This window comes from Sebastes umbrosus, chromosome 11 (assembly GCF_015220745.1).
Source record: "Sebastes umbrosus isolate fSebUmb1 chromosome 11, fSebUmb1.pri, whole genome shotgun sequence".
NCBI classification, from domain to species: Eukaryota; Metazoa; Chordata; class Actinopteri; order Perciformes; family Sebastidae; genus Sebastes; species Sebastes umbrosus.
The window spans coordinates 12316476-12339267 of NC_051279.1; the positions used below are offsets into that span (position 1 = coordinate 12316476).

The following is a 22792-nucleotide window of genomic DNA, read 5'->3' on the forward strand; positions in this document are numbered from 1 at the left end:
AGTTTCATTAACAGCAGTTCTGCTCAGCATAATAAAGCAGAGGCTGATTATAGCCGTTCAAAGCTTTCCATTTCTCCACTTGTGTTCGAAAGACCACAAGGATAAACGCCTCATAAAATAACGCTCAGACCACAGTTACTGGGGTCAATGGCATGCAATGAAGCCACGAGTTGTTCTGTTATCTGTTTATTTCCAATTAATGGTATAATTAGCTCCAACTAATGAGTTACACTAAAGTAACTCATCAAAACAGCTTCATGAAAGGCAATAACAGAGAAATAACTGTTGCCTTGTGAACACATTGTCGCTGTACACCGCTACACAGATGTAATTAGAGCTGGACTCAGACTCTAGTATGGTGTTGATTTTTGAGACTATAAATTATCAAGTGAAATATTATTCATGCAAGGACATCTGCAGGAGAAAAAACAACATTCATGCCTGCTAATATTGGTGAACTTTGGTTACTCTGGCAATTTACTTGTCTGAAAAGCCGTCTAACTGCCAGAGGTCCTCTGCTCTGTAATTTGTGATGACCTGAATGTTATTTATAATGACGTTTTTTTTCCCCTGATGAAATAATGATTATTTGCAGCCTTGAGGTTTCCTGCTATAATTTAACAAGTGAAATGGCCTGGAAATGTTTAAATAACGATCAACTGCACATTTTAGCATTTTGTGCAGGCGAGTCTACATGTGGGGATTGAGAGTAGACATCCTATGGTTTTAAGGGGCTTATGAGCTGATGTAGATTTAGATCCACTCCAGCAGGTAAAGACTGAGATGGAAAGTACATGAAAGGAGAGCTGGATAAGAGAGAAACAGGGACAAAGAGAGGAGAATAAGTAGCTGCACATAAAAGTGAAGGTGTACGGAAAAATGCATGGAATGAGCAGGAGGCAAAGTAGAAATGAGACCGGTGAGATGGCGAGATGGAGAGGAAAAACACAATTAGAGACAGGCTGACGGAGAGGAGCGGGAGACGGAGAGGTAAGTGGATATGAAATAGCGTGGAGCGCGTCACAGCTAGGTTGACGGGGTTGAAAGAGAGCGGGATGCAGCCAGTGATTGTCAGCGACAAAGGGAGAGAGACGGAGACGTGTGAAGGCATAAGGGAAGCGAGGAGGCGAGAGGCGAGGGGTGGAAATTGGCTGTGGGGCGCGGCGTGCACATGTCCCCGGGAGTAGAGACGAGCTTTTACACTTTAGTCCAACAGCATTAGGCAGCGCGTCTATCAGCGGACGCTGGCATAACACTAAACCATACTCCGTGGGAAGCATCCATTCTAATCATATCCCTCTTCAACCGATAGCAGCACATAAACAAACCAACAACAAAAATCCCCCACACAGACTCATGACCAGGAACATGACACTGATGCAACCCAGAGTGTGACACTGATAGGCAGGCAGACATACAGTGACGCACATTCAGCAGTAATCTTACTTATTCACCCACTTTCACAGACATGAAAACACTTCACACATAAAAAAACAACAACACATATACACCTATTCCTGGGATTCGTTCTTGACTGAAGCTCTCGATGTAGGAGGATGTATCATCACTGAGTAGATCTAAAACCAGCTCATGATTTCTTCACTGAGTGTTTGTGTCAACAAACAACACAGTGCAGCTAACACTGTGCTCTTTTTCTCCCAGCACACCATTAGCACAACACTGAGTCCCATTATAAAATAACACAAAGCTTAAAAGCCCCTGAAGCCGGCTAATCAATAGCAGTGGGCACCCTTGTAAGGCATGTTTAGCACAATTTAAGCAGAGAGGCGCGTGTTAACGGCGAGTGGTGGGAGGGCACAACAAAAACACCACTTTAAATCTTGTGTTTACCAGAGATGTGCTCATACATTTCTTGGAAATAAGTAATTTAGCATGAAAAAAACATTAAAAAAATGGCTAATTGACTAAAGAAATGTTAGTTGACTAGGACTTCAGTGACTTATTAGTCGACTAATCGACTAGGAGGGGGCAGCAATCTATCTATCTATCTATCTATCTATCTATCTCTCTCTCTATCTATCTATCTATCTATCTATCTATCTATCTATCTATCTCTCTATCTCTCTAACTATCTATCTCTCTCTCTCTCTCTCTCTCTCTCTCTCTCTCTCTCTCTCTCTCTCTCTCTCTCTCTCTCTCTCTCTCTCTCTCTCTCTCTCTCTCTCTCTCTCTCTCTCTCTCTCTCTCTCTCTCTCTCTCTCTCTCTCTCTATCTAACTATCTATCTATCTAACTATCTATCTATCTATCTATCTATCTATCTATCTATCTCTCTCTCTCTCTCTCTCTCTCTCTATCTATCTAACTATCTATCTAACTATCTATCTATCTAACTATCTATCTCTCTATCTATCTATCTATCTAACTATCTATCTAAATATCTATCTATCTATCTATCTATCTATCTATCTATCTATCTATCTATATATCTATCTATCTATCTATCTCATTTGAATAACTGCTGTAGATCACAGGGTTAAATTTCCTTGCAGTTTTTGCCCATTTAGATTACTTTACTTCAATAATTTAAAATGTGGCCTGGTGGGAAAGCACACATACTGGGACAGAAATTATGCTAAATCATAGTTGATTTAAAATTTATAGCGAAAGACTGCATAAAAAAAGTAGCCTCAAAACATCCAGGGTTTCACAGAGCCGTCCTCGGGGTGCGCTGGGTATATTTTTGCCGGAGCTTTTTGAGATTTTATTATCTGCTGCTGCTGCTTCTTGCACCTGAAACTCATCGAGTTGTTTTGCTTGGCTGCAAAAACTTAAATCTATGATTTAAAATGTTGAAATAAATGTATAGATATAATTATATAGATGTAATTTGTTTTCATTTCTGATAGATAGATGACGTTGATGATGATGAAAGTGATGACCTTTGTTATTCTGAAGAGCAGCAGAAAACAAACAGTAACTGAAAAGGTATGTTTGCGTACGATCCTTCCGAGTCTGTTTGCGTGATAAAGTCACCATGGCAACCGCCTGGTAGTGCACCTGCCCCTGTAGAGAGAAAGAGCCGGCGGGGTCAGGTCAGAGGTCGGCGCTTACCCCACACTTGCTGAGAGCGATGTACCACCATCTCTCCCTCACCGAGCGGAAACTACGACCGCCCACACAGCTCAGAACCTCCTCATTCCCGTCTCCCTCCACCTGAAAGAGAGAGAGAGAGGAAATGCACAAAGAGGATGTTGTTATCCAAAAAGGCGACGTGTTTTACCTCAGAGACACACTGAATTATCACAGCAGAGTGGGAGACTGATATATCAAGATACAAACATATTTCACACCCCGATATAGCCTGAAATGTGGCAACAAGATCCACTAAGCGCCACAACAACAGAGTCATGCTGGCAATCACGCTTCCTAATGTGATAAACAAACATGTTGCGTAGCTTATTGAAAAAGAAACAAAAGGAATATTATTTCTTTATAAAAAAAAGGTGTTACAGGAGAGAAAAAGCTTTTGGGCCATTTCTGGTTGACGGTGATGCATCATGAACACAGGATATAAGTGAATCGGTGAAAAAACATTACAGGCCATTAGCTTTCGCTGCCTCTCTTTGTGTTTGTTTACCTCTTTTACATATTTCGGTTCCTTTTTTGCATAACAAAAGAATTTGCAAGATGAAAATAAGTTCAACTGTCTGGTGATAAAAAGGAATAATGTGATACTCCGTAACACACATATATCCCAACACAGAGAGGTCAGAGGTCAACTTTAGCGTTATATTCTATGGCCCAATCCCAATGTCCCCCCTAAGGCCTTAAGCCCTGAACCCTCCAAGACTTAACTGATGACACCTGAGAGGCTACAAGGGCTTTGTAATGGTATAAATATGAATGGGACAGCACTTTGTGGCGGCATATCACGTTACCCTGACGACGTCAAAATGTATGTACAATATGTACAATTGGGGGGAGGGGGGGTAATTGTCAAAAATTAAATTTACTCGTTTTTGTAAAAAAAACAAAAAACAGCATCATTAACCCTTTAAAATGGGCCTCCCACAGGTGGCCTGTTTAAATTGGTCTAAAATGAAAAAACATAATAGCTAGAGCATTCATTCTTTTTGCAGCAGAAAGCTAACGCTTCTGTCTTTTGCGTCGTCGCATTTTACGCTCGTGATGATGTCATTACGTTGCGTTGCGTTCTGTTGCGTTGCGTTCTGTTGCGTTGCGTTCTGTTGCGTTGCGTTGCGTTGCGTTGCGTTGCGTTGCGTTGCGTTGCGTTGCGTTGCGTTGCGTTGGGTGGCAAAGGGTGGCACACTTTGGAGCGTTATTTAACGTTCTTCCCAACAAGCTAACATGATATGGTTGGTACCAATTGATTCCTAGGTTTTCTTGTTTCATATGAAACCAGATATCTTCATTCTAGCTTAATAGTGGTTAATAGTTTATATAATAAAGATTGATACTTGACATCTGTGTGTTGATACAATATTGCCACACAAAATATTGTGATGCTGCATAGATTTTTCCCCCCACCCCGAGCAGAAATGCGGACTTGCGGAAAGTGGGCATAAAGGGATCAAAGTGTCTGCGAGAGAACCCTCAAGCACTTGACGATTTGACAGTGGGACAGCCCAAATCCTTCGCGGAATTTGCAGCAATGCGCCTCAAAGTCCGTGAGGTCGTGTTTGTGGACATTGGGATTGGGCCTGTGTCGTTTTCAGAACGCTCAATACTCAGTAAGTGTGTGTGTATATACAGTGTGTATATATTTGTGAGCTCTTACCACACAGCCTGACCAGGTGTAGCGTGTTGTGAGGTTGATGACCTGGTTGTTCTCGGGCCTCAGCACCGCTTCCTTCTGGTAGCAGTTCTGACGGGAGATGACGCAGCAAAATGAAAATAGAGGAACAACGTTTAAAACATTCAAAACTTGAAATTTCCATTGCATCTACTCAGCCTTTGTCATCCATTTCACAAATTATTTTTCAATAAAGCTCACAAAAAGTGCCCAAACTTGTTACATGCAGCTGTGGGTTACAACCATACGCAGTTTATGGTACCTCCGTTCAGCTGTGTGCATATTAAAACAACAGAGCAGCATTGAAAGCATAAGAGACCGTTTTCCCAGTCCAGAATATACAAAGTGTGTTTAATCAAAATGTAATTGAAATCGTGGCTGCATTGCCTTCTGGTCTAATGAAGCTGCTGTAAGTGGAATTAAAATATATTTTTTTGTCTCTCTTGTCTCTGCGTGACTGCTGGATATTGCCGAGTGTAGAATGAAGGTCGCACTATTTGATTCTGGGAAACTGACACCAAGATCTGTCTGAGAGCTGAGAAATGGTGTGCTGTTTGTAGCTGAGCTGGAAATATCTCATCATAATGTCTCATCTGTGTGTCAAAAGACGTCGGCACGAAGAAGAGTACACCAGCAAGTGACTACCTGCGCATAGAAATACAAGGTATTTGGGCAATGATATCCTTTTTTCTAACAGAGCTAGACAATTTTAGCTCGGATTTTCCTATATAGTACACAAAACACCTGTCACTGATAACCCTAATAACAGTATTTACACAGAAGCACATCTCACTTTGATAACACCAGAAACCATCAGATGCTGCGTGCTGATAAAATAACACAGGGCTGGTTAAGCACGGCTTTAAAACGCGAGAGCGGCGAGTACCGAGGTCTGCTTACAATAAATGGTTGTATTCTACATTATTCATTGGTTGTGAAAGCAATTTAATGTCTACTTTATAGACTGTATCATGTTATATCTCACCGTACCAGCTGACTGTGACATATACAGGCAAGATTAAGGATTCATGCACGCTACTCCTATTCCTGAGGGGCCCATTTCACATGAATCCACTCTCTTTAAAAGCCAAAGATCTCAAACCTATGGCTTGAAATGTCCACTGTATAGACCGTAGATGGGAGGATATAGTTTGTGAACCCACCAAATGTAGGAATTACTCTAAATGCATACAGTGCAGTCTGTTAAGTACGTAGAAAGAGATGCAGTTTCTATTGTTTTGGCCCTGTACTCAAGCTGATTGGATTTGAACTAAACCAATGATTATGAGGCTGAAGTGCTGACTTTCAGTTTTAAGGGTAAACATCTAATTCTGAACAGTGCAGCAGTACAAAGACAGGGTTTTAATTCCTAAAATGTTCACGCAATATATAAATATCCTCAAATCAAGTCTGATAGTAAGCACTTCACCCTTAAATGAAACAGTTTTATTTCAAATCGAATGTGTTTGAGTACTGACCCAAAACAACAACAAAAGTGTCACTGTCCAAATACTTATGGACTTTACTGTAAATTAGGGGTGTCGCGATATACTGGTATTGACGATAGTTAAAACCAATTAAAAAAATGAAAAATTGCTATCATGTTAATAATACACATATGATAATATTGTGCAAATAATCTACAGCCTTAACTCCCTCTTTGGTGACAGACTCTCGCTCCACCTCCCTACACTCATATTTTGAGTGTAATTCATTCACCAAAAAGAGACGCACAATAAACAAAGTTAAAGATGAATTTGACTGATTTTCTATAGACATCGTGATAATATTGTTAGCGTTATCGAGGTTAGTGTTTTCACGATACTGGTATTTCTAACTTTGCTACAATACCTTGACACAACATTGAGAGCATAACATTTTTGATTTTTATTAAAAGATAAATAGCGGTGTGTGTGTGTGTGTGTGTGTGTGTATGTGTTTACTCGCTGTCGGAGAGAAGACAGAGCAGAAAGCACAGCTGGTACCTGTGTATCCATAATGTGGAAAATTAGTTTTGAAACCATTTCAAATACTTAGTATCGATACTTCGATATTTTTAACAACAATAATGGGGTGTAAGAAAATATTGAGTATCGCGATATTATGTCTTATTTTACTTTATGGATTCTCAAAAACACTATAACGATGTTTAATTAATAGTTTACATGCAAAGATTAACTCTTAATTTCATTAGCAAAGATATGCACCCTCTCAGTGTATGTGCCCTCTCAAAGTAGTGCTGTGGTGTTGGATGTTACAGCGACTGATAAATGCAAATGCAGATCCCACTGTTCTATTGCATGAAAAAGTAAACTTTTATTTACTCAGATTGTATGCATATGGTGATGTGTTCTTTGTACTATGACAGTTTTCCTGAAATTATATTTTAAAAATCACAAGATATGGTCTTGCTTACAGTATCGCAATATATTTCAATATATTGAATCATAACCCCTGTATCATGATATGTATCGTATCGCCAGATTCTTGCCAATACACAGCCCTACACAACAATCGTGTAGTGAAAATCTGATATCGCGACAGATATACTATAAATGGTACAGTGGTGTTACTATAAATGGGAGTGTTACAAGTTTCCAAACCAGAAAATAGACATCAGTCTGCAGAAAATCTCCCTGCAATCATTTATTTTCTGTGGAGTAGCTTCAGTTCAGCCAGAAGTCTCTGGCGTCTTACTTTGTGTTCACAGATATGGATTGTACCATCCTTGATCACTGCATGTCTCATCAATAATATATCATTGGCTGTGAGTGAAAGGCCTCTCAAGAACTGAGAAAGACGGCTTTGTTTTATTTTGAGCAGCACAGGATCCTTTAGTTCAAGTTAAAATGTGAATATTGGCAAAGGCGGAGTCACGGGGCTTTTTCATTTCAACAATGACATGCGAATGGAGCTGTATTTCTCTTTAATAACGGCTTGTCAAAAGACATGATGCAGAATAGAGGGAGTCGGTGTCTCACCTTTTCGTGCCTCTTGTACACAGCTGGCCACTGAGAACTGTCATCAAAGTAGAGCAATATGTTCTGACAGCAGCGAGACTGCAGAGAGGAGAGAGAGAGCATAGATCAGAGACGAGGCAGTGAGACAGTTTGAGATTTATAAGACAAAAACTGTTTCCAAAGTCTGCAGGCTACAACAGTAAAGCAAGGCATGGGTAAAAGAAGACAGAGCGGAAGAACAAAACAGACGCGTATAAAGATAGAGCGGGGGAGGAGGGGATAGAAAAAGAGGACGAGGCGGGTAAAGCAGGAACAGCCGGAGGAAGAAGGATCGAGGAAAGAAAGAGCGATGGCATCAGTTTAGATGAGGTAAGAGGAAGGAAAGAGAAAGAGCTGGATACTGAAGTGGAGAAAGAAAGGATGAAGAAGGAAGAAAACACTTGTGGTGCCAGAGACGAAAGCGTGGGCAAGCTGAGGCAATGTGGGAAAACGGATTGAAAATAATAGATGTAAAACAAATGCAGACACAAACAAACACAGCTACAGTAAGTCGTCCTACCTTTGGATAGCGGAACCGGAAGTCCAGACGTCCAAAGTCGGTGAGAAAGCAGAAACGAGTGAGGAAAACCCAGTCCTGGAATCAAGAAATAGAAGAGAGAGGGAAAAAGGTGAAAAAAAAAGCAATTAACATGGATGAAGCAAGGAAGAAACAAGATAAATGCTAGCAGCTCTGTGCTCGCATGGCTAACTCAGAACTCCCATGTCCCATGACTGCAAATGACAAAAAAGAGCAAAACATGGCTCACAATTTGTGGTTTTCCAACAATGTGGAGCAAGACATGCGAAAGTAATCGAGGAGCCACAGCGTCTCAGCTCTGCAACAGGTCTCCAGTACTACACTACGTTGAGATTTGATGCTACTGGACACTCTTTGCTGAATTTTCCTAATTGAATTTCCTTGTAACTGTTGAAAAGTCAAACATTTTCTGATGGAGTAAAGGGAACTGCTGGTTGCTCATTCAACCATGGTTTTTTAGTTTGAATTAATGGCAAATTTGTCCTATTGGTTTTTGATCTTTTAGTTTGTGTTATTCTGTGACTTTGGTGAATCCGAACTAATCAAAGTCACACAATAACACAAACAAACTAACTGATTGAGGCAGCGGTAGACCAGCAACTCCCGTGTTCTGTAAAATTACAGGTTTTTTTTCAATGGAGTCTGGTTGCTTTGGCGAGAGCATCAGTTCCCCGTCACAAACATAGACTGTATAGCTGTCTCATGGCAAGGTAAACTGGCAAAAATAGTCTGAATATAGCGTACACTTAAACTGATATTGATTTTTTGAGGTGAGTCTTTCTATTAGGTGGCTAAAGTACGTTTTGCTGCCGACCCCGTCCACAGCAGTACATTGCTTTGGTTTCGTGCTGTAACTCCTGTCTGCTTCTCCAACCTGGGGGCGTGCCAGCCGTCATCTACTGTAGGTAATACACTAACTGTGGATAAGTGCCTTATACAACCCCACTTCAAAACACCTGAACTATCCCTCTAATGATAGTCAAGAACTAAAAAGCTTCCTGCAAAGGACGAATTCACACGTCTATCTGAAGTCTGACGATTAGTCTGTCAGCCCCTCATGATGGTGTTAGGGGAAAAGTCAACAGACGACAAAAGTTTCGACTCTTCCTGAGAGGAATGTGTCTGCACTAAATGTCATGGCAATCCATTCAACAGTTGTCAAGACATTTCACTCAAAGCCACAAATGTCATGCCGGTCCTGGAGGAAAGGTCGGGAGACTACCAAAGTCAGTAGCTTTTATTGTCTGAGGACCATAAATGTAAGATAATAAGTGAAAACTTCGACCTGTTGGTAGCGCTAGAGGAAAAGTCAGGGGAGCAAGGGATTCATTCTCTGGGCACCATGGTTATTGCACCAAAAGTTACCAATCCATCCATACAGATGTTGCGATATTTCAGTCTGGACCAATATGGTGAAGTAAACGACCGACAGATCGACAATGACATCCATAAAAAAGGACAGGTTGTGGAGAAGCGTTGTGTGAAGTAAGTCATTGATGGTTTACCGAACGGGCCTGCTGAGCATAGGGCCAGGGGCCCAACAGGTTAGGAGAGCCCTGTTTGAAGTTTCTGCAAACATTTCTTCTTGGGAAGTTTCAAAAAGACGCAAAACTACCGAAAAGAGACGCAAAACTGCCAAAGAGACACAAACCTATAGAATAGAGACGGACAACTACCAACAAGAGACACAAAACGACCACAAAGAGACAAAAAACATCTATAAAGAAATACAAAACAACCAAAAACAGATGCAAAACGACTAAAAAGAGATGCAAAATGTCCAAAAAGAGACATAAAATGACTACAAAGAGATGCAAAACAACCAAAAACAGATGCAAAACAACTACAAAGAGATGCAAAATGTCCAAAAAAGAGACACAAAATGACAAAAAATGTCCAAAAACAAATTCAAAATGATTACAAAGAGATGCAAAATGTCCAAAAAGAGACATAAAACGACACAAAGACATGCAAAATAACCAAAAACAGATGCAAAACGACTACAAAGAGATGCAAAATGTCCAAAAAGAGACACAAAACAACTACAAAGAGATGCAAAATGTCCAAAAAGAGACATAAAATTACTACAAAGAGATGCAAAACAACCAAAAACAGACGCAAAACAACTACAAAGAGATGCAAAATGTCGAAAAAGAGACACAGAACATCTACAAAGAGATGCAAAACAACCAAAAGCAGATACAAAACGACTACAAAGAGATTCAAAATGACTTGAAAGACACACAAAATGACTATGAACACATGCAAAATGTCCAAAAAGAGACACAAAACGACTACAAAGAGATGCAAAATGACCAAAAATTTGTCTCTTTGAATCTGTGGCTCTTGTTCTTATGTAGGAGGGGTGTCTGTGTGTCTGTGCCCTGCAGTGGCCCATTCACTCATAATCCGTAAAGTGGCTTTAGTCCAATTCCTCCAAGGTTGTATGATGAATAGAGTCAGGTTTGGAGTGCACTTCTTCCAAAAAGGCAGTGAAGGGGGACTCGATCTTTCTGTCCTTCAAAGCAAACCTGATTCTTTTCAAGTGGAGAGCATCAGATAAGTTGTTAAGTCAGTGCCGTGCCGCACTAAGAGGGTTTCCGGTGTTTTCCAGTGCTGGACCAGAACTTTCTTCAGTTATGAGGCCATAGGCAATAAGTTGTCTTTGTTTCTTGAAAGAGTAATAAAAGTTGGGGAGGACATTAATTGGGCAATAAAGAAAAGAAAGAGAGGAGAGGAGAGGAGAGGAGAGGAGAGGAGAGGGGGGGAGGGGAGTTGAAACAGAAGAGCAGAGTTTCAGAAAAGTTCAAAAAGAGGTGGAGGAGTAAAAAAAAAAAAAAGTTTAGGTATAAGAGAAAGAAGAACAAGAGCAGAGAGCAGGGAGGTGGCGCCAAGAGGGTAAACTTCTAGAGAGGGTAAACAGAGAGGGCATTAAGGGCCTGCTGAGCACATTAATAAGGAAGAGAGGTGGAGATGAGGAAAAAAAAAAGATCCATTCTTAATATTATTCAGCCATAAGCTTGGCAGCATGAGACCAGATAATAGTGCTGATGGTGTACTTCACTGAGCTTACATAAGGCACTGCAGCAGCAGCATCGGCATGGCGGATCAGTCAGTGGTGCTCTCTCTCTCTATATATATATATATTCTATACAGCTGTGGGCAGACACATTCTGTAGATATGGATCATAGTGCTGAACACAGCACTAACAGCACATCGCCTATATGATGTTTACACACACTTTTCTTTATCTGGAGGACTGCCCGGTGTGAGCGGGTCCTACTGAGGCAGCCACAATAAATGAAGAGTTTTCAACCAGAATGAGACATCAAATCTTTAAGAAGAATTAATAGCTAATCTTTCAAAATTAGTACAACAAATGAGAGATGTTTTATTTAGACAAATGACACTAGAGAGACCGAGGCTGGGTCCAAATCTAAAATACTAGAGATTTGTGGCCTTTTAATCAATAGGATGCTCCATTATGTTAACCAAGTGATTGATAGACTAAAGCCTCGACATTTTACAAAGTGGATTATTAAATTAAGGTTACAACTGGGCTGATGTTGACAGTCAAATATCACAGTAATTTTGTCTCTCATTACCGGGGCTCTGTATCGTTTTTAGGTTTTCTATACAGATGATAATACAATACATTAGTATTGGTACCGATATTGTTTTTCAATATGTTTAAATTAAATGTTGAAGGACTTGTAGGATGGGTAAATATGTGTTTCTACAAAACCCCTTCTTAATCAGCAACAATTTTGCTAATTGATTAATTGTTTAAGGAAAAAATGCCCAAATTCTCTAGCTTCTCAAATGTTTATATTTGCCACTTTTCTTAGTGTTGTTTGATAGTCGTCTGAACATCTTTTAGACTGTTGGCCGGGGGAAAAAAGCATTATGTCAACTTGGGCTCTAAGAAATTGTGACGGGTACTTTTTGATCAGTTAATTCAGTGAGAAAAACCAACTAATATAATTAGTTACAGCCCCTAATTAAATAAGATATAACAAACTTCTACAGTACTTTATCTATAATCAACCATTGTGTGGCCTAATTCAAATTAAATCAAAGTTATCTGACATCCAGCCCGCTACAGTTTCATAATGAACTGAAAATATTATAACTGGTGGGCTGGCCCTCGCCGAGCACATCGTCCGTTGTGATGCGACCGAGGTCTACTTGGAAACCGCTGCCCGGGGCTGTGGAGTGCTCGCTGCGCAGTGCGCCCTCTCGCCTTGTGGGGAGGGATTTCCGGTGCGACTGTCAACCGGGGCGGACTGTCCTCAGTGCGAGGGGTCTGCGGCGATGTTGGCTGTATGCTGTCTGACTTCTTGCCATCAGCATTCATATCCATACAACCTTTATGATTAAATTGTTTACTAAGTTCTTCATAGATTTAGCCTTGTGATTTTACTCTTAAAGTGCTCCAGATTGATACATTTAACTTTAATATGTTGAAAATGTTCTCCCGAGGGAGCACCACACCATAGTCTCTCAAAATCCAGTGGGAAACACTGTATTACATCATCCAAGGCATTATTTGCTCTGCTCTATCTTTCTATTGTAGATGAGGAAATATCAGATTAAAGTAAACAAGACTAAGACTCTGACCAAGTTTATTCAGGGCAACTAGACCTGAAACAGTCAGTCAATAAAATATTTAGTCAATCGAGGAAAAAATAATCAACGACTCAAATGTGATAATCTTCTGCTTTTTCTTGTCTTAAATGACAGTAAAGTGAATATCTTCATGTTTCAGACCGTTGCTTGACCAAAAAGACGTCACCGTGGGCTTTTAGAAATGGTGAAGGGCATTTTTTTATTATTATTTTCAGCCATTTTATAGACCAAACAATTAACAATTTATCAAGAAAAGTACAGCAGATTAACTAGTAATGAAAATATTAGTTACAGGCCTATACTGAGTAAACAAGACTAAGAATCTGACCAAGCCAATAATCCTACCTGGAGTACTATAAATTATGTGGATATGATGACTACAGGTATTCATTTATCATTTCACAGAACAGTCAGTTGAATTATTGTTCTGCAACATAGTTTTTTAAAGCCAGGAAATCACAAACACATAAATAACAAAATCCCAGATGATTTCAAGTTCTACTTCAGGTAATGTTAACTTTCCCTAAAAATCAATCTTTCTTTTCAAATGCTAAAACAAGCACACCCACGACAACTGCATTCACGCGTGTGTGGTTTCGACTTGTCAAAACCACACACAAGAATCTGTTGCACATCTCATCGTCTTCGGGGTCCAGCTAGAGCACGGTTCTCCTCTTCTTTATTAAAACTGGCCTTAAGGTTGGTTGTTATGAACTCTTGATCTCCACCGAACCAGCAAAACTCCCCATGTACCATTATACTGTAATTACCGCTGCCCTGCGTTCTCCCTACATAAACAAGCACAGTAATTTCTGTGCTGAGAAATAAAGTGCAACCAGAGCAGTGTAGCGTGGCTCGCCCTGCTGCCTCCATATATCACAGCAAACAAAACCGCAGCCATATTTCAGCCGCTGCCAGGCAGCTTCATCCCCCGGAGACTCTGGGTTATAATTCATGGCAAACTCCAGAAGTCACTGGAGCCCGAGACTCACTCCCACCTCTGTGTGTTGTTGTCCTGGGCGACGCTTAAGGCTGTGACCATGACAACCGGGGCAGCAGAGGGGAGCACTGACCCAGAGACGAATCCCTGGAGAGAGGAGAGAGGGGTGGTCCGGGCGGGATGGTGGGGGTATCACTTAACTCGCCACAGGGTAGGACTTTGAAAGACCCCCCCTGTTGGACGCACACACAGAATTACCCATGAACACCTGCCGCACACTCTTACAGCATGGCTGGTCCAACATGCATACCCATACACATCCACACACACACACACACACTAAATGTCACCCCCCACACACACACATTATTATAGTCATAGCAACCACAGCATGCCTTAGTTTGCAGCTGCCATAGAAACATCAAAAGGCCAAGCTGTTCATTCAAACACAGACACTTCTATGTTGTCACATTGTACGCTCGTCCTTCATATTTCCTACTGAAACACAGCAGAAGTATAATACGGCTCCAACTGAACAATGGTGTTCAAAGTAGATCATTAGTTAGACTTCCTTCTTGCTATAAGAGCCAATTCCTTGAGCATTACACACACACACACACACACACACACACACACACACACACACACACCAGAGAGGACACATAGGTTGTGTCCGAAATTCCATGCTATTTACTACGCTAAAACAGTATCTGAGATATTTTAGTATGTCCGAAACCTTAGTATGAAACCAATAGTATGCAAATTGCATACAGTATGCAACACTGGACACTACGGCGGCATAAATATCCCACAACGCAATGCGGTCACATGAGGATGGCTTGATTTACCATGGTTACACGTCTCCACCCGGCAGGGAGGCTCTCAGGAAGGGATGATATAAATTACTGCTCAGTGTGTCCTAAAAGATAATACTACTGTTTATTCACACAAAAGTTTGTTGAACGATAGCACACCTATTGAGTATGTAGTGCATAGTATATGATTTTGGACCAAGCCATGGCCACTGACTGTGAATCCCAAACATCCATTGACCAACTTTCTGTGCATTATGTAAAGAGTTAAAGGGATAGTTTGGGTGTTTTGAAGTGGGGTAGTATGAGGTACTTAATTATCCATATCCATAGTGTATTACCTGCAGTAGATGACGGTCGGCGCGCCTCCAGCTTGGAGAAGCAGACAGGAGTTACCGCACCTGAAAAAAGTCATGTAATGCTGTGGACGGGGCCGGCAGCAAAACGTATTTTAGCCACCTAAAAGAATGGCTCACCTAAGATGAGTATATAAGTTTCATTTCCAGTTCAGTTCCCCATCAGAAAATATTTTAAATATAGCGTGGACTTAAACTGATATTGCTTTTTTTAGGTGAGCCTTTCTTTTAGGCGGCTAAAATATGTTTTGCTGCCGGCCCCGTCCACAGCAGTACATCGCTTTGCTTCGGTGCGGGTACTCCTGTCGGCTTCTCCAAACTGGGGGCGTGCCTACCGTCATCTATTGTAGGTAATACACTGACTATGGATAAGTACCTCATACAACCCCACTTCAAAACTATCCCTTTAACCGCTGATGAATGAAACGACAGGAAGTTAATCAGTAGGGCTGGACATTAGACCAAATTCAACAAATTATTGAAATTATATATCAAATCAAATTAAAAATAATAAATAACATTATAATCAATAAATGTCTACAAAATACCAGAAGTACTAACTAACTAACCAGATGTTCAACCAACCAATCAGCCAACAACAACACAGTATCTTTAATGCCACGTTCACAGTACCAGCGACAAAAGCAACAAAACAGCCAGTGTGGCCGGCTACATTGTCGGCGAGTCGCCGTTGAAGTGTTGCTAAAATGCTCGTTGACGTAATTAAACAGCACCGGGAACTAACTAACTGCATTTTTGTAGATGGAACGGAACAGGGTGAAACAAAAACATATGATTGGTTGACGCTTCACTGCGTCATTGGAACGCTGAAAAAAGTTGAGACCGTCAGTTTGTTGCTTTATGTCACCGGCTTCCATTGAAAATGACTTGTAGCATGTTGCGGTGTTGTGATCACAGCTTAACTGATCATACATTACTGTGATTAAACAGAACTATCATATCAGAAGTGAGCCAACATGGTCAAAAGTATATGGACACCCAAACATTACACCCATCCATGTCACGACTCATAAGATTAAGAGAAATGATATTTCTAAGCCCATGGACATCCAATATGCTGCTATAACAGTCTTCACACTTCAAGGAAGGCTTTCCACAAGATTTTGGACCCCGGCTGCCTGCAGGGATTTACTCCCTTTCAGCCACAAGAGCATTAGTGAGGTCAGGCACAGATGTTGACTGTGATAAGGTCTGGCTAGCAGTCGGTGTTCCAGTTCATCCCAAAGGTGTTTGATGGGGTTGAGCTCAGGGCTCTGTGTAGGCCAGTCATGTATTTCCTCAACAAACTCAGACAACCATTTCTTTATGGACCTGGCTGTGTTAAAGCTGCAGTGGGTAGAAATGGAGCAAATATGATTAAAAAAAGTTATTTTTAAAAAACAGTAGTGCATGAGACAGGTAATCTGAAAAAAATCATGTGCCTCTGTGTCCTCCGGTGCTCCTAATGGCATCCGCAAGATTTCACAGACCGGAGGAAAACAATGCGCAAATCAAATATGAATCAATATTCTGTTACTGTAATTCCTATTTCTCGCCTCAAATGTTTTCAGAAACACCTTGTAGTGAACTGTTTAGCTGTAAAATGAGAAAGTTTGTGAACCGGCAGCCATGTTGAGATCAGTTGAGGAAATACCAAGCACCGCCCACCAGCTGGAGAACAGCCAATCGGAACGCTCTCTTTCTGAAATGACCGTTCTCAGTGAAGCAAAAATGTTTTAACTAACTTTCATGAACTGAAAACACACTATGAAAGGGTTAAAGTTCTAAGACGAAAACACGGATAACTCCCAGACCGGACAACGCCGTGGTAGAGACCTGTCAATCACAAGGTAGCCATGCCCTAAAGCATACCCTGCTTTATGGTCTATTTGACTCTAAATGGGACCATAATTTACTAAATGAACATCATGTTGTATTGAAGAAGACTTGAAACTAGCGATTGAGATCATAAACTCATATTTACAATGTTCACTGAGGTAATAAGTCAAGTGAGAAGTAGGCTCATTTTCTCATAGACTTCTATATAATCAGACTTCCTTTTGCAACCAGAGGAGTCGCCCCCTGCTGGCTGTTAGAAATAATGCAAATTTAAGGCATTTCCTCATTGACTTCACTTTTCAGAGCTGGAGGTTGCCCACTGTTAAAAAGGCCCTTTAAAGGCAGAGCACAGTGTCTAACAAAGCCAATATGGCATCAACAAGCAAGCATGCCGCTCAGCTAATTCACCACCAGGATCGAGTTATCTCACCAACATCAACAACTAAACCAAGCGGCCGCTAGTTAGCCCAGTGTAGATTAGCTTTGTGTATGTGTGAGTCAGTGGCGAGCAGAAAAAAAAAAATTGAGCCCTGGAGAACAGCAACAGTGGATGAGGTGTCTACCTTAATTCCCTTTTAGACTTCTTATTTCCCCATGGTCACTGCATTGTGATGCAGAATCACTCAGCCACCTCCCCAAGTGTGTGTGCGTGCTTGCACATGTGCGTGTGTGTGTGTACACCCCATTAATCAAGTGCTATGCCTTGATGCAGTATCCGGTCACTTCAGCTTCTCTCCGTCTCTTTCTTCCAGTTTCTGTGCTTTCATCTCTGCAGCTTTCTGTCGTTTTACTTTTTCTCTCCAGATCCCTGTTTGCTTGCTAAGCCTCATTAACAATTAATTACCAATCAGCTAGTCAAGTCACCCCTGGACCGCTGGGCTTCTCAATGATTCATTAGTCAGGGTTACACAACGCTGCGACGCATAAACACACTCACGCACCGACACGCACACAAACACACTCAAGCTCGGTCCCTCTCTGCCTCTCTGGGTGTTTCACATGAGCACACACAGACTCACGCATACACACATTAAAGCAAGCATATGGAGCCATGAAAACACTCCCTCACGTGCACACACCTGCCCACATGCATGGTGCCTGTATCTAATCACAATGTCCTCATTAAAAAGAGATGCAGGAAAACTGATTGAGTTGGAAACTCTACACATGCAGGGTTCCCGAAACTTACTTCAATGTCAACTTGAAGGATTTTTCAGTGACTTTCAAAGTCTTGTTTGCAGAAATTCAAGAATTGAGAACTGGCATATTTGCAGATCAGACAACACATTAATTCAAATAAGACACCTCATACTAGGCCTCTTTACTTCATGATCCTATTGAGTCCAGAAATCCTTCATTTCAAAACTGCTGTTATATCAGCCCCAATATCCATCACAGGATATGAGATGTTGATTTTAGGCCCAGTGAGCTGAGTCACGCTGATGAATACGGCCGCTAGATTTTTAAATTACAAAAAGAACTTTCAAGGGCATCTGTTCATTTTCATTAATTTTCAAAACACAAAAGTTTAAAGACCTTTCCGGTCTAATCCACATATTTTCATTAACTGAGGAAACCAAGGACCAAACACTTCTGAACCTGTCTATAGTCTTATTTCTTTTACAGAATAAGTATTCAGTGTTGGTTCTCTAAACCCCCAACCTCAACTCCCCAGAGGAGGCAGAAAACTGGGGCTGAATTTTTATTTTGTATATTAAAGTCACAATCTGAATGAGTGTCATTTTCATATTGCAAGAGCTGCCTTTTTGAGAATAAGTTACAGTATATACTCGAAAGCATCTCAACAAGTTGGAGCAACTAAGTTTAAGTTGGCAAGTGTTGTCTGCACTACTTTTACTTTATCAATGTTAATTCTTGAGTTGGCCAAAAAAAAAAAAAAGGGAAACTGTCGTCTATTGCCTGGTTAATAAACTCTCTGCGTGCTGGTGTCTTTCATACTTGGACTAAATGTGGGATTAAGTTTTCTATAGATCACTAGCCAGGTTTCCTTAGAAGTTCACTTTTCTCTGACTGACTATTCAGTAGGTGATTTGTTAATTTTTAACAGGGGATGGACCCACTTTGTTTTTGTATAGTTTAGAGAATATTATAGATCCAAGACAAAACTGACAGAAGGGCGGGACTCAAAGAAAAAGTTGCAATTACAAATCCGTAGGGCTGTGTATTGGCAAGAATCTGGCAATACGATACGTATCATCATACAGGGGTAACAATTCAATATATTGCGATACTGTAAGCAAGATGAAATAATGCGATCTAATTTTAGGAGAACTGTCATAGTATAAAGACACACTAGAAATACACCATTTTATAATAGGCAAAAATAACACAATTATACTGCATGCAAAAAACGGCATGTTTTTTGCCCAAAACTGCATGTGATTATCATAAAGTAGGCATGTCTATAAAGGGGAGACTCATGGGTACCCATAGAACCCATTTTCATTCACATATCTTGAGGTCAGATGGCAAGGGACCCCTTTGAAAATGGCTGTGCCAGTTTTTCCTCACCAAAAGTGTTATTTAGCCTTTCGATGATACCAGTACCTTCACTCTAGCTTTAAAACTGAGCCCGCTACAACCTCTGAAATATCGAATAGTGGCCGGGCACGATGGTGGGCCGTCAGATTTTTAAGAAGTTGATTAGAAATCTATACAGTGTTTTGGTGAATCGATACAGTATCACAAAACATAATATCACGAAAGGCTGACCCAAATGCTTCGAAGCTTCGACCATTGCCAAGGTAATCAACCTCCAAATCACTATTCGAATGCTTCGTTTTGTTTTTATATACAAGTATGTTATAATAATGTATAAATCCCAAATAGCCCATGAAATAAGGAATAATCCCACAATTCATATTCAACATTAATTATTATTAGTTATTCTCAGATGGATATTGCTGTTTGTTGTGTGTAGTTGTGTGTGTATGTACAGTAGTGCGGCAGTGGCGCTGTCCCGGGCACTGAAACGGGGGAGATAGAGACAAAAGTAAAGAGGAGACTCGTGGGTACCCACAGAAATCATTTTTATTCACATATCTTGAGGTCAGAGGGCAAGGGAGATAGAGACAGACAGAAGAACATGTCAGCCTGCTGCGCCAAAGTGAAGCTTCAAATACCTTTTGAAAATTACTCAGCGAAGCTTCGAAGCCCAAAAAAAGGTATTCGGGACAGCCCTAATATCACGATACTCACATGTATCAATATTTTCTTGCACACCTACAAAACCGTCTGCTACTTCAGCACCAAGGACAGCGCCATGGATTTATCAATACAGTTATTAGGCTGATATTTCAGAGTCATGGTCGGGGCCATAGATTCTTGCACAAAGCCTAGTCAGATAAAGGATCAATGAGTTCAACAAAATAACCCCTCTGCCACTGCTCTCTCTCTGCTAGAAGGGGATGGAGAGGGGGGAGGATGACAGCTTATTCATTATTTAATACTATGTAGACCAAAGTTGCAGGCCTGTAGTTTAATATATATAGAAAATATTCCTAATTTAAATTCAGGGTCAGAAAAATCGTAGTTACGTATTTTTCCAAAATCATTCAGCCTTATTGAAACTGAGGTTTGACACCTGTAGGGTGAGCAAGTATGTCTCGTCAAAACGTAACTGAGCAACACAAGTTCAACATATCTATGAACCCAGCGGGAAACAGGCTGCTGAAGGAGTGCAAGGCTTTTATTCCTTTCCCAGATTGTCCCAGCTGGATTCAAACGCCGACCTTCCTTTGACCTTAAAGCCACTACTGCCTTTCAAAGGGACATTTTATCGGCGCCTCCACACGCCATGAGCCACTGAAGCTAATTCTACACGGCGACCAGCCAAAATAAAGCTGTTGACCAGTCTGCCACACCGATGCCTTTGGATATCTCTGCTTATATTTCTCTATATTTCTCCAGCCAGTCCACTCCACAGCTTCCAACAGTCCATCCCTCCCAGTGTGGTAAATTACATTTGTCAATTTGCAGCTCTGCATAAACTCTGCCTTCAGCTCTGCAGACTTTGACACTACTACAGTGTTTTTGTGTGTGAATGCTGGTTTTTATTCTGGGGGATGTGGAGTGGAGTTAGTGGGTGACCTTGGGGCAGCAATGCACAAGCAAGACTGATGACGTGTAAACCACACACACACACACACCCACACAATATCAATATGTCAAGGCAGGTGACCTGATGTCATTCGTGCTCTGTTGTTTTGCTGAGGTTGTCAAATGATCACTGACGGGTTCAGAAGCGCAAGAGCAGGACGGGAAAACCAACCACAACGTTCAAGAAAGGTTTTGAAAAGCAAATGCACGGTTCCATTTTTTTTTAAACATTAATTTACTTTTAAAGGGACAGTGTGTGGGATATAGTGGCATCTAGTGGTGTGGTTAAAGATTTCAACCAACTGAGTACCCCTGCGCTCACTCCTCCCTTTACAAGACTGCAGTAATGTGAGCCGCCGAGTGCAAAACCGTGGTAATGCCATTCGCCTCGCTCAGAAGCCATAATAATACTACTTTAGGAGCAACAGAAGTCAGACGGTGGTTGGCGGTACCATGGTTTTAGACTCTGCAGCTCACATTACTTCAGTTTTACAACTGTGCTGGAGAACTACGGTGGCCTTCAGGTAATGTAACAATGTGAAAGGCTCTCTCAAGAGTCAGTGTTTGGTTTATCCGTTCTGGGCTACTGTAGAAACATGGTAGACTCCGTGAAGAGGACCCGCTCCCTATGTAGATTTAAACAGCTAATTCTAAGCTAACAAAAACACGATTCTTAGTTTCAGGTGATTATACACTAATGAAAACATAATTATGAATATTATATTCCATTTCTGCTAATAGATCCCTCGAAATCCTAATTCTTCAATGTAATTTGTCTAACAATGGAGTAAAGCTAAAACAACAATCAATTGTTAACCCGTTTAATCGATTAGTCAACAGATAATCCATCAGCAACTATTTTGGTATTCGTTTTTATACAAAAATGCCAAAAAATCAATTAGCACCAGCCTCTCAGATGTCCTTTTAGCCTTTTATGATAGTAAACTGACTATCTTTGGATTTTTTAGTATTTATTGGAAAATTCAAGCAATTTGAAGGCATCCCCTTTGGCTCTGGGAAATTGTAATGGACATTTTCTTTATTTTCTGACATTTTATAGACCAAATGATTGAAGGTCGCAGAAGGCAGTATATTTTTGGCATCATTGGGCAAATATTCCATAATAACCTTTCAGTGTTCTGAGAGATAACTAGACTCCTGCACCTCCTCATGGCTCTGTTTTCAGGCTTTAAAAAATCTAGCCCGTGACGGGAGACTTTGATCAATCACAGGTCATTTTATTGAGAGAGCGTTCCTATTGGCTGTTCTCCGGTCATGTGATCGGAACTTGACGTTCCTTCCCCAGATTTCACAATGGCGGTGGCCTCACAAACTTTCTCATTTTACAGCTAAACCGTGCACTACCAGATGATTCTGAAAACATTTGAGGAGAGAAATAGGCATTACAGTAACATAATATTGATTCATATTTGATCAGCGCTGCCTAGTTTAACCGTTTGGTCGGAGTTCATGAGTGATTGACAGCCGGCTCTCATAGACGGCAGCTGGACAGCAGACCGCAGATCAGCTCTTACTGCTTGTTTTCCTCCGGTATGTCAAATCTTGCAGATGACGTTAGGAGCACCGGAGGACAGAGGCACATGATTTTTTTTCAGGTTACCTGTTTAATGTACTAATGTTACGATATAGCAACCGTTTTATAAAAATAACTTTTTTTAATCATATTTGCTCCAATCTCGCCTACTTCAGCTTTAATCGACAAAATAATCAGATTACTTGATAATGAAAATAATTGTTAATTGCAGCCTACAGTACAATGTAG

At 40.8% G+C, this 22792-nt stretch overlaps 1 protein-coding gene across 1 annotated transcript in view; it reads right to left on the reverse strand.

Moving 5' to 3' along the window:
* The window catches only part of tmem145 (transmembrane protein 145), a 50481-nt gene that overhangs the window by 23149 nt on the left and 4540 nt on the right, over positions 1-22792 (reverse strand). Inside the window, exons 2-5 of the mRNA XM_037786019.1 lie at positions 8296-8370; positions 7758-7835; positions 4762-4848; positions 3075-3176 (exon numbers count right to left, since the gene is read on the reverse strand). Coding sequence (XP_037641947.1) covers positions 3075-3176; positions 4762-4848; positions 7758-7835; positions 8296-8370 — 342 coding nt within the window. The remainder of the gene's footprint in view (positions 1-3074; positions 3177-4761; positions 4849-7757; positions 7836-8295; positions 8371-22792) is intronic.